Here is a 12,062-nt window from a genome sequence, read left to right as displayed (position 1 = left end):
ACATTTGCGTCCCTCAGCATTCAACCATAATAACAAAGACAACTTTAGTTACAAGACGTGGTATCCCAATTTCGTACATCAGCTAAGGAGTTGGGCCGGCCAACCTCGGTGCAAGATGTGCCATACGCCGCGCATCCCGATCCAGCGCCATTTCACGACCAAGTAGTTCGGACTCGCTTCGACGACAGTGTCGTAATGCCAGGTTCATATTGCAAAAGGGGTGTACCTTCCCCTCCCTTCATCCGCCGGTGTGGTAGCTGAATTGCCTAAGCCCATTGAGTCCCCCATGCCGTCGCAACAGAAATTCGATCGCAAGCTCGGTGTCAGACAAGAGCCGGCCTTACTCGACCTTGCTCTCAAAGTTCTCTCCCTCGACGAGGTCGGGGATGTCGTCCTCATCGCCGTCCTTCTCGCCCTTCTGCATGTTCTGGTAGCTCTCGGCGAGCTTGCGGAGGGAGGCGAGGGAGTCGGGGCCGAGCTGGTTGAGGATGCCAGGGACAAGCTCGGTGAGCTCCTTGTCCTCACCGTTGCCGTAGACGGCGAAGGTGTTGGCGGGGACGGCGGCGTGGACTGTGATCACCATGTTAGATTGCCATCCTTGCATCCTTCCAATCGACCAAAGAATGGCACATACCCTTGGGCGCGGCGAAGTGGATGACGTTGCCGTCAGACTTGAACATGTTGACCTCCTCGATAGCCTGGATGGGCTGGACGTTGAGCTTCTTCAGGGAAGCCTGAAGCTTCTTGTCGTCACCGGCGGAGCGGCCGGCAACACACGCTTCTGCGTCCTTCGGGGGGTGCCCTTGCCACTGTATGAAGACGTCGGTTAGCGTTCGGTGCTCGACTCGATCCTCGAAAACGCGCGGTCGGAGATTATGTAGAGACGTACCCTGTTCGAAACATGTTAGTTTGCACCCTCTTAGAATAAATATAGCTTCATGGAGAAATGGACGTACCAGTCCGCGCAACAGCGCCGAGCTTCTTGAGGCGTTCCTGAATGTCGGCCATATTGAATCGAAAGGGACCGGAGGTTTGCGGTGGGATAATTCGGTGTACAGGGCTATGAGCTACGCATCGGACGCATTAGCCATTTTTGAGTCGGATAAAAAGCATTTCCGGCTTCACGAGATCGTGACTGCTGCGTAAGGGCCCTCCTGCGTCACTCACCTCAATTCGTCTGATCCGTTTTACGTCGCGAGGCTGACCTGATGATGATGGCTATTGGGGAAGATGGTTTTTGTGCGCCGCCAAGAATTCTTCGCTTGAGGAATTACTAATGTCCGACGTCCTCTCCGGCAGCTCACCGATTCACCCCGCATTGGCCACCGGGACTCTGGACCCACACCGAAAGTGGTCTTGAGTCTTGGCTTGTATTCACTGACCAGCCGCCTTGCTACTAGAATAGTCCTCGCGAGAAGGTTTCTTTGTATTTTATAGTGCAGAAGGCTACATGAATGTTGAATTGCTCATCATGTTGAGCAATACACTTGTCTGCGACGCGTAATTAAGCCTGCCAACATCGAGGGTTCGCAGGTACTCACATTCAAGGGTTGATTGGAATAGAAAGTCCCTCCAACGACAGGACTCATGTTCATGACTCTTGATGGCGAATATAGACACTAGTAGCATCGGCAGTGTCATGGTCCTCACAAGGGTCTCGCATATGTCCATTAACGACAATATTCATCCCACCCCAGAGGTTCGTACTCGAATGAACTTGGTATGAAGCATGTTCCCAATAGTGTTATACACATCGTACAGAAAATCATAACTCGCCACTTGTTTCTTCTGAAGCCCTGAATTGCTCATTTGGAAACTCCCGCCTCTCTCCTCATAGCCTCTTGTTGCAGCGCAAGCTCGTTCGCTTTCGTTTGGTGCGCTTGTCTGTCCGTCTCCTTCTTCGCTTTGATTTCGTCTTCCCATGCCGTCCAAACTACATGGCATCAGATTCCGGAAAAGCTTGTCGGGTACTGTGGTCTCCGTCGACTTACGTGGTTTGTTGGACTTGGACAGCTCCTTCAGCTTCCCCACGTACTGATCAAACTCCTGCTGCGTCTGCTCTCTCCTCTCCAAGCTGCGTTTCTGCAGATCTGGATTGTATCGTTTGAAAAGCTCCTCCTCAGTGGGCGTGAGCCACATCGTGAAAGCTGGTCCGCCGACCACGCAGACGCCGCCGCTGCGAAAGGATGGTCAGTCATGCAAGCGATCGAACTGGAGACACAGAAACTCACCCGACGGCCATCTTTGTCCATAATCTCCAATTGAACGGCTTCGGCATTTTTGGCTTTAGTGTGCTGGGCTGCTTGCACTCTCTCGCGCAGGGTAACTGTGTCAAATCGTAGCCAAACCAAAGTCGTGAAGGCGTGCCGTCAATGACGGGTCAAGTGGTGCTCGAAATGGAAGGCGGTGAGACGCTGGACATGAAGTCTGCACGTCATCAGCTCTCTGGCCTAGGGATTGGGGTACAGTGGTATTTGCGCCTTGGCATATCCTACACCAAGGACCCGGAAATAGCACACTTAACGCTTACACTCCTGTCGCGAACGGAAGCGGCTGCTTCTGAATAAGCCTTAGAGTACCTTTCTGCAGCGTAGTCCATACGATGCCAGAGGAATGCTGCCGACCTCCTTGGTCCACACTGGAGACTTGTGAAGCCCCCCACTGCGGCTCACGGCCGTCACCAGCCACAAGCTGCGGCACTGATCTGGAGAAACTGAACGATACAGCATTCTTCGCTCAGGTGCCGTGTGGTCGGCAATCGTTTCTCCACCGACTCTTACCCTCGGTCGCCCTGCCTAACCATTTCGCTGATGTGTTGCTTGCCATGTGCTGTGGCCGGTGCAGGATCTTTCCCCAGTCTGACCAACTCCAGAAGAATGCAGCTCAATCGGGTAGCGATGAGCCAGCCGCAGCCGCTGTACATCATACCGGATCGACACGGCGCCTCGGCGCTAACAGGTCTTCCGCTGCAGGAACCAATGCAGCTTGGAGGCGAGAACCGGGCGCACTCTCCACCAAGGCGACGTGTGGGCATGAATTGCAGACCTCGTCATCCAGTGATAGGTATCCAGCTTGGGCTTGTCGCGTATTCGCGGCTCATGGCAAGCCATCATGCTGGCGATGAAGGCGCCACGACCGGTGCCGATCTTTGGCAGTCCCGTCAGAGAGGCCGCCAATGCTGACTCCATGTCGCGAATGGGGTCGCCTGACGAATTGTCTGCTCAGTATTGGCGGTCTCACCGCCACAGAGGATCGCAAGACCGAATCGTGCAGCCACTGAGCCCCCCGGGAAATAGCGGCGCAATCCGGCCCCGTGTGCCGTGCCAACATCCTGGGCCGACGTACAATGGAGAAAATAACCACTGGGAAACTCGGAGGTATCCCGCCAAGCCCGAATGGAGAATCATCGGCCCCTCTGCGGGTTGCGAGGACATTGGCAGCCCCGTCACAAGGATCCGGACGCTGGTGGAAAGAGTCTTCGGCGTCAAGAAAGGTTTTTTGTTTTTTGGCCGACATGGGATGGCATGGCGCTTGCGTGGGTTGATGTTGAAAGCATATGATGGAAATCCTTAACAGCCTAGACGCATGACAACCGCAGCCGGCTCTCATGGCGAGCCGACGTCAGAGAATGTCGCATCGACGGACGGATGCTATCCTAGCCCCTACCAAGGTTACAGCGCGCCCCTGACAGGTGGTGCCGCAGACCTTAGTAAGAATGGAGCGACGTGAAGCCAGGACGATCCTGAGCCCCCCTAGGTAGTGGGATGTGTCGGGGCCAATCACGCTGTTGTCTGGCCTTCTGATACATGGCCCTGGTACGACATGGAGGTTTGCGCAACGAGGTAAGACCTGCGCATTGCCTGGCAAATGAAGGAGCCAAAAGACCAAAATAGAACCAGAGTCTGTCTTGCTCTCTGCAGAGAGAGTGTTCATGCTGATGTCCTAGTCGTCGTCTTGAGAATATCGTGTTGTGGTCATGCACGGTATTTGATGAAAGAATGCCACACGTAGGGACTTGGATTAGATGATGACGGATCAATGACCCTCGCTCAGTCTGCTGGTACCAGCCCGTACTACCTAAGTTACCCAACCTACCTACCTATCTAGGATGAATAGCAGCATGAGCCGGAAATAAGGACGCATGTCGCAATGATGCGAGCCGGGCGGGACGAGGCCAGGTATCTGACCTCAGCCCAGCCAACGCCGAGTGTTCAGTGGACCAGTAGCGCTGGGCACTGGGGACTCGAGGCTCTCGTGCCGTCCATCTGGCGCTGCCCGAGTCGACTCGGTCTCGCGAACAGACAAGGCAGAATGATGAGGGTGCTTCAGGGTGGGGGCAGGCAGAAGGCGACAGACGACAGGCGATATTGCGGGGCTAGAACCCAGCAACCAGTAGCGCCTTCCAGGGACCTTTGTCCCCCTCCACCCGTGACTGGGGCGCACCTGCCCGCCTGGCATCTCTGCTAGTCTGTTAACGGCTGGGGCGTTCCAGGGACCAGTAGCACCCACATCTTTCGACGGAAGGTGGCAGGGGGGAGGGGCCTTCTCTGCTGCTCGCCTCCCATTTCCTTATGCTCACATGGTCCCCTAGGTTCAGGGTGGACTTGGCCGTCCGCAGTTGTCCAGAGACCACATACAAATCAGCAAAGGGCCTTTGCACCGGCCACACCAGGCCATACGAGCCAATCTCTCCGTTCACTCGACTCGCACAGAGACACTCGGGTTTCTGCGTGACCAAAATCTGGGCCACTCGTCAGCAAGCCCATTTCCACCCCTGATCGACTCCTCGAACCCCCGCCGCCAGCGCCCTTCGTCTGTGGCAACAGGTGGCTTTCCCGTCCGACCTCGAAACCCCCCTCCCTCCCTTCAGCCCCCAGTCGGTACACACGGAGCGTCGCCATCCCAGTGTTTCAAATAGGGCCAACACAAATCCGAACGAGCAGCAGTGACTTTTCCTCGACGCATTTCTCCCTTCACTTTCCTTGCGTCAAAGTGTGTACGGAGCGGCATTCCGTGGACCAGCAGCAAAGACCAAACGCCGCGCGATCTGCCCTTCTGAGAAACGACGATCGCACCGAACCAACCCCAAACGCATTGCCTGACCGCAGGGCTTTGGACATCGAGGCCTCGGCACGCCGGCACCACAGCGTAGCCAGGCGTTGGTTTGGATATATTTCTGGACCACGACAACCTCATTGGTTGTTTCTTTTCCGGTTGGACCCCGTCAAGGACAATAATCTTGCACTTCGGATCGAAACCGCGACTGCGCAAAGGAAGCACGTGGGGCAAGGGTCCATTTCGAATCGCATTCGAGCCTCCTGCTTCTTTCTACCAACAAGGCCTCCTAAACTTTGAACACCGGTCATTTTCAAGCGGCGGAAGGAAGCAATGGCGTACGAGGGCGGTTATCCGGCGCAGCGGCCTTACCCTGGCCCCGGAGCGCAACGGCCAGGTCCACCTCTCGAAGCCTATCAGCAAGGCCCTCCCCAACACTACGATGCGCCTCAGCAGCAATACGACGGCTACCAGGACAACTATGCCTATGATCAATACGACAATGGTGGTTATGGCCAGAACTACGGCGGGCAGCACCATCACGACCAGGGCTATGGTCGTGGCCCTCCACCGAACCAGCAATATCCTCCCCAAGATCAATACGGCCCTGGCCCAGGCCCAGGCCCTGGGCGTGGAGGCAGGCCGCCGATGGGACGGGGTGGTCCGATGGCGAGACCCCCAACCGCTGACTCTGCAAGAAGCGCCCCTCTCCCTCCTCGAGGCGGCCCTCCTGGCCCCGGCAGAGGCTTTGCAAATGGTCCACCGGCAAGAGGAGGTAGGCCGATGCAGTATGAGCGTTCGGCCAACTCGGACCCGGCATGTGAGTACAGCATCCGCATCTCTGAGTTGCTTACCGTACTGACAAAGATCAGCGAGCCGCCAGCGACCCTCGATGGATGCAGGTCCGATCAGTCCTGACACGGTTGGAGGATTCGGCGGCGCCTTTCCGGTTTTCCCTGGCCATCAGCGCCGGGCAGATTTTGAACAAGAGTCAGATATGATTAGCCAAATGGCCGGCATGGACATTGCAGGGCCGCGAAACGGGCCCCCTCCCGGAGGCGGTGGTGCCCAGCGTAATCAGATGCGATCTCCTGAGGGCGATTATGGCCGGCCTCCCATGGATGCCAGAGGTCCTCCCCGAGGCTACCAACAATATGAGAACTCGCGTCGAGGCCCAGCTCCAGCACCCCAGTTCGGCGCCAAATACCGAGACGACGCATACGGGGCTCCTCCACCAGCCAACGAATTCGGCCCGCCAGGTCGCAGTATGACCATGCCGACAAATGTAGATCCCATGGCTCGGGGGCCTCTTCAACGTACGGGAACAATGCCGTACAATACAGCGCCCGACCGAGGGGTCCCACCACCGGCAAGGCCAGCGACGTCGCAAAGTCACCGGCCACCGCCTCAACGCATGTACCCGCCGGTTCAAGAAGTCCCGCAGTCCGCGGGGGGCTACGGAGGCTACGACAACGGCCACCAGGGCTATTACGGGGGCGATCACCAAGAAGTAGTCGGTGATGTTCTCGATTCGTACTACACTCCCTCATGGATGAGCAACCCGGAGTATGCTCGAAACCCGCCATCCGTCAACTCGGGAGCTCCCAGCTTTGAGGAACCCGGTAGGGCCCGCGGGTCCTTCGACCATCAGGGACACCCTGCAATGCCGTCAGGACCACAACCCGGGCCAGGGCGCACACCGGATCTCAGGGGCATGAAGTCTCAACCAAATTTGAGGCAACCCCAGGCGGCTGTGTTCGAGATGGTAGGCGACGCGCCTCCCATGCCTCCAATCAACGGCGCACGGCATGGCTCTCACCAGGATTCATATGATCAGAATGGATGGGATCACCAGTCGGGTGCGGGCGGGCCAGTGCCGGTGAGACCTGGTCTACCGAATGGCCCCGCGCCCCAGCGATCAGATACCTTGCCTCACCATCCCGCGCCAGTGCGTCCCGGGCACATGGCAGGCTCCGCCATGAACGTGAATGACCGACCGATGCCAGTGCGCAACTACAATGGCACATCGCAAAGCCCAATGGCCGGCCCACAACAACAAGCTCCTCCCGAACCGCAACGCAATTCTGGAACGCCCGCCTCCACCAAAGCAGCTCAACCACCCGTAACAAATGAGGAGCTCGAGCACCTACGCATGGTTATCAAAAATGACCCCAACGACCAGGAATCTGCTCTGCGACTGGCCAAACGACTGATCGAAGCGGCTGATGTGCTTGTCGCCAAGATTGCCGACCAACGAGGCCGAGGCCGCGCACGAGAGCGATACCTGATGGACGCGAGCAAAATCCTGAAGAAGCTATCAAATGCCCAGAACCTCGATGCGATGTTTCTGTACGCCGACTCACTCGGACGTGGCTTGTTCAGCGCTGAGCCGGAGAACAAGGAGGCTTTCACCTTGTATCAATCGGCCGCCAAGCTTGGGCACGCCGCTGCTGCGTACAGGACGGCTGTGTGTTGCGAAATTGGCAATGAAGATGGTGGCGGCACGAGGCGTGATCCGCTGAAGGCGATACAGTGGTACAAGAGGGCTGCAACGCTCGGCGACACGCCTGCCATGTACAAGGTGGGCATGATACTGCTCAAGGGCTTACTCGGCCAGCAGAAGAACCCGCGGGAGGCGGTAGGCTGGCTCAAGCGCGCTGCCGAGCGCGCGGACCCTGAGAACCCTCATGCGCTTCACGAACTTGGCTTGCTCTACGAGTCAGCCGGGCCGAATGATGCGATTGTCAAGGATGAGACATATGCACTGCAACTGTTCCAGCAGGCCGCAGAGCTGGGTTACAAGTTTTCCCAATTCCGCCTTGGCTGCGTGTATGAGTATGGACTCATGGGCTGCCCCGTCGACCCAAGACAGTCCATCATGTGGTATTCCAAGGCTGCCACCCAGGAAGAGCATCAGGCCGAGTTGGCCCTCAGTGGCTGGTACCTGACCGGAAGCGAGGGGGTTCTTCAGCAGAGCGACACCGAAGCATACCTATGGGCGCGCAAGGCCGCGATTGCGGGCTTGGCCAAGGCTGAGTATGCCATGGGTTACTTTACCGAGGTGGGCATTGGTGCGCCAGCGAACTTGGAGGATGCGAAGCGCTGGTACTGGCGCGCGGCCGGTAAGTATGGTGACCCTGCGACGTGATAAACGGTAACTGACCGACGATTCTTTGCAGCCCAAGATTTTCCCAAGGCGCGCGAGCGACTAGAGGATCTGAAGAGAGTCGGCAATGGCAAAGCAGGCCCCCGACAGCGCGAGCGTGTGTCGCGGAGCAAGATGGGTAAACAACAAGAGGGTGAGTTTTGGGCCCGGATGTTATTGCAATCAGCACCAACTAATGGCTATAGTGTTTCGATGAACTGCCACAAAGCACAGAATTAAACATACGGATGTTCGGAGCTGCAGCCGGGCTGCCTCCTCTCACGTGGAACGAACAACGTGCGCTAGATAATAATTGCCCCATGCTAATGAGCAATGCAAGCGGGTACGGAGCATGCAACAAATTATTGGACTTCAACTACCTCGAGAAGCGATTAGCTGCATACATTGGAGCTTGGCGGACCAGCAGGAGCCAGGACAAGCTTCATATTTTAAAATCGACGGCGAGTCCAAGGAGATGACGACCAGGGACCTGTGTGTATTCAGGTCGAGTTAATGAGGGTAGTGGCTGGTCCAAGACGACGATCGCCGGCGGAAGGAGCAGTGGCCAATGCAGCCACATCAGGTACCAGGCAATGTCGGCATCATGTAACACTGTGGTGGTTCTTGAATTTGTGCTTCTGCGAACAACCGCATGGGGCTGGGGATGATAGGTACTTGCTCTAATACGCAGATATCCCATGACCAGATCGTTAAATAGACGACTTGGGCATGGTCACTGGCAATGAGAGATATAGCTTGCCTCATGCCTCGATGTGTGACAAACAGGCATTTCAGTCATAGAAACGTCAATAGTATGTGGTGGCCTTGAGAAGTGATTCTTCCCCCAACAGCTTCGTCAGGGACACATCCCATCATTCTCAGTCCTGCACCAACCGTGCTTGCACATGATCATTTGCTTGCCTTACCATGTCGCAGTTCGCCTGATGGATCTGCGAAACATGCTCTAATTCCAAGCCTACAGAACATCCAATATCCATGGCCTTGACGACTCGTGGTAACTAGTCAAGACCAGCAGACGAGGTTGTGCTCGCGCCGGATTTCCAAGTCAGATAATCATTTATGGCGCTCTAGCGACGCTACTTTACAAGAATAGCCCGTCAGGCAATGCCTGCAGAACGTCTATCCTCTAGCCCGCCTCCTCAATCGGCCCACCTGGCCAGCGCGACGTAGGAAAAGAGGGGTCTTCAAGAAGGAGAAAGGAAAAGCTGTCGATGCCAGGCTAATCCCCTGATCCAGCCCTCTCGTTCCTCACCGAAAGTCGGTGCTCTCGATCGCCTTGCACGGCCCAGATCACTCGCTTCTCCTCCCTGTACGCCTCGGGTGCGCGACTCACGCAGCCCTGGCCAATCCCCGCAGCCCAGTCTTCCACAGCCCAGTCACCGTATAGACATGTGTCAGTCGGTGGGTGTGTGCCACCCTCTAGGATGAAGGGCTGGAGGTGCTGTCCTTGATGGGGTTGGGGACGTTGTCCTTGACGTCCTGCTTGAGGTCCTCGACGACGCCGGCGACGGAGTTCTTCTTGGACTGCTCGTACATCAGGATACGGGTGACCTGAATGATGCCGACGATGCCCATGAAGAAGTTGACGGTGGCGAGGCTGCGGAACAGGTCAGAGAGGAGAAGCTCGCTCGCCGCGTCGTGGACGACGGGGCCAGAGAGCACTTACAGGACGTTGCGGGGCTTGATAATCAAGCACCAACGGGTCCAGATGAGGCCCGTCGCCGTGAGGGCGCCGTTCTGGGTCAGGGAGAGCTTCTCAGCGGGGCGGAAGAAGTCGGAGATGCCGGCGAGGACGATTGCCCACTATAGTCGCTGGTTAGCCCGTATGTTCTGTCTGTCTGTCGCCTTCCGGCGTGTCCCATTTCCTGCGCATCTGGTGGTTTCTGCGTGCCTATCCATACCCAGCAGCCTTTACGGCACAGAGGTCTGCCGAAACTTCTAGGGCTGTATGCTACGCATTCTCATACGAATACAAGGAACAACACGGAGAGGGAAAGACCCGTCGTACGTACCTTCATGACGGGCGCCCAGAAGTGCACCGTCTTCAAGCCAATGGGGCTGTCCCACATGCGCTTGAACCAGCTCTGCTGAGCCTGGCTCTCGGCGCCGGCGTCGGCGCTCTGCCAGCGCTTGGAACCCTCGCGGAACATCCTCGCGCGGAAGGCGGGGTTCTGGAAGGCGGCACGGGTGCGGGCGCCGGCGGCACCGGTGAACATCTGCTGCTGGAAGATGGGCCGCGAAGCGCGGAAGATGTTGGTCGTGGGGGCCATCTTGCCGTTGGTGTAGAGGGAGTCTTGGAATGGATTTCTGTTGAGTAGGGTCGAAGGAGAGTCGGCAAAGCAGCGTGGTTCGGAAATCGCAGTCGTCGGGGAGGTTGTCCTGTAGAGCGGCGGTCGGGGCGGGCGGGAGAGAGCGGAGATGGACGTACGGGTGCGATTGTCACGACGTGGGAGGGCGGTTGTTCGTCTAACCCAAAAGCTCCGATCCTGGGCGGGCAACTTTTGAGGTGTGGAGGATCTTGTTGGAGGAATTGGATTGGCGTTGGGCGGAGTTAACCGGAAACAAGCGCCAGCCAGCCAGCCAGCGATAACGGGATGGCTTCCGAGACCGTTTGTGCAGCCTCAAGCAGTTGTGCAATTTCCGTGCATCAGTGTCTAAAGCGGGTTATGCACGAGGTGGGTAATCCGAGCAACGTGAATCGTCAACTTTCGTCAATCCTCAACGCCAGAGCTTCCATCCACCCCCAATTGAGCAACCAGAACAAGATACCTTTGCCGAGCCATTGAACCACCACACCTGCTTGAACCTCCGCCACCACACGCCAGCGATCATGTCTGGCAAGTACGCTTTCACCACGGCCCTCAAGGAGGTGCGCTTCCTCTTCTGCCAGACCTCCGAGCACAGTGCCGCGACCAGGTATGCAAGCAACCCTTCTCTGCCGCTGGGCCATCATTCTCAATACTGACCTCTCGTTTCCTCGGTCAGGTCTTTCCTCACGAGGACATACCCCACCATGAAGAAGCACAACCCTCAGACCCCCATCATGCTGCGCGAAGCGGCCGGCACTCTGCCCAAGGTGTTTGCGCGATACGGTTAGCACACGCCTCGAAACCACCCTCAGACGACGAGAATGAAATCGAACAAGCCCGCTGACATGTCGGTGTAGAATACGGCGTCGAGAAGTCGCAGAGCCTCGAGGGTCTGTCCGACAAGCAGATCGAGGAGACCGTGACTGGGCTGGTCAGGACCACAGCGTAGAGTGTTGGTCACGTTCGCTAGCAGGGAGGAAGACGAGGCCGACAGCGCACCTCTGTACATTACCGGCTGAATAGACTGACTGGTCCTGTTTACTTGTCGAGGATTGCATCCCGTGGGCGGTGCGGACTTCACTTATTCTACGTTTTGCAGGCTCACCCTCCCAGACGCTGGCAGATCACTGCAGAATATCGAGCATATTAACCTTGATCCAGTTGCTTCATTATCAAAGTGCTTAACCTAGAAGCTCTCACTACGAAAGGATCCACGCACATACACAGCGCGTCTGAATCCATCGTCTTCTCAACCAATTCGATTCCGCACTCTGGCCATGGCACACAAGCAAGCACGCAAACCTTTACGCTATTACGGCGGGTATTGCCCCTCGCAAGCAACCATTCCCGAATGCAAGCCCGGCCAGATAGCCTTGAATCCAGCGCCCATGCGCTCAAATGAGGTCGCAGAAAGACCTCGGAGCATCATCCTCCTGCTTGCTGTCCTCCTCCCCAGCAGGCGAGTCATCGACATCCTTGCTTCGCACGGCAGCGAGCCCGTCCTTTCGTCTTTGGAATACCACCTGAGGTCA

At 57.0% G+C, this 12,062-nt stretch overlaps 6 protein-coding genes across 5 annotated transcripts; 3 read left to right on the top strand and 3 right to left on the bottom strand.

Moving 5' to 3' along the window:
• The window catches only part of VDBG_02061 (tRNA-specific adenosine deaminase), a gene marked incomplete at both ends in the record, with an annotated part of 3,507 nt that extends 3,455 nt beyond the window's left edge, over positions 1 to 52 (top strand).
• A 288-nt stretch (positions 53 to 340) lies between these two features.
• VDBG_02060 (nascent polypeptide-associated complex subunit beta) lies at positions 341 to 1,008 on the bottom strand (the record flags this gene model as incomplete). Its single annotated transcript, XM_003007826.1, has 4 exons — positions 341 to 570; positions 635 to 802; positions 890 to 916; positions 957 to 1,008. The coding sequence occupies 4 exons, from the start codon at positions 1,006 to 1,008 to the stop codon at positions 341 to 343; spliced, it is 477 nt and encodes a 158-aa protein (XP_003007872.1).
• A 657-nt stretch (positions 1,009 to 1,665) lies between these two features.
• Positions 1,666 to 2,325, bottom strand: VDBG_02059 (CBP4 domain-containing protein; the record flags this gene model as incomplete). Its single annotated transcript, XM_003007825.1, has 3 exons — positions 1,666 to 1,933; positions 1,992 to 2,176; positions 2,232 to 2,325. The coding sequence occupies 3 exons, from the start codon at positions 2,276 to 2,278 to the stop codon at positions 1,806 to 1,808; spliced, it is 360 nt and encodes a 119-aa protein (XP_003007871.1).
• A 3,063-nt stretch (positions 2,326 to 5,388) lies between these two features.
• VDBG_02058 (SKT5) lies at positions 5,389 to 8,679 on the top strand (the record flags this gene model as incomplete). Its single annotated transcript, XM_003007824.1, has 3 exons — positions 5,389 to 5,875; positions 5,928 to 8,177; positions 8,435 to 8,679. The coding sequence occupies 3 exons, from the start codon at positions 5,389 to 5,391 to the stop codon at positions 8,677 to 8,679; spliced, it is 2,982 nt and encodes a 993-aa protein (XP_003007870.1).
• Positions 8,680 to 9,640: 961 nt separating this feature from the next.
• On the bottom strand, positions 9,641 to 10,491 carry VDBG_02057 (conserved hypothetical protein; the record flags this gene model as incomplete). The annotated part of the gene is made up of 3 exons (XM_003007823.1): positions 9,641 to 9,818; positions 9,888 to 10,024; positions 10,234 to 10,491. 3 exons carry the CDS (start codon positions 10,489 to 10,491, stop codon positions 9,641 to 9,643), a joined length of 573 nt encoding a protein of 190 aa, XP_003007869.1.
• A 479-nt stretch (positions 10,492 to 10,970) lies between these two features.
• Positions 10,971 to 11,569, top strand: VDBG_02056 (NADH-ubiquinone oxidoreductase 10.5 kDa subunit; the record flags this gene model as incomplete). Its single annotated transcript, XM_003007822.1, has 3 exons — positions 10,971 to 11,137; positions 11,207 to 11,313; positions 11,388 to 11,569. The coding sequence occupies 3 exons, from the start codon at positions 11,052 to 11,054 to the stop codon at positions 11,477 to 11,479; spliced, it is 285 nt and encodes a 94-aa protein (XP_003007868.1).
• Between the last annotated feature and the right edge of the window lie 493 nt (positions 11,570 to 12,062).

This window comes from Verticillium alfalfae, genomic scaffold (assembly GCF_000150825.1).
Source record: "Verticillium alfalfae VaMs.102 supercont1.2 genomic scaffold, whole genome shotgun sequence".
NCBI classification, from domain to species: Eukaryota; Fungi; Ascomycota; class Sordariomycetes; order Glomerellales; family Plectosphaerellaceae; genus Verticillium; species Verticillium alfalfae.
Note: the sequence above shows the minus strand (reverse complement) of the source record. Positions and strands in the feature narration are given on the sequence as shown.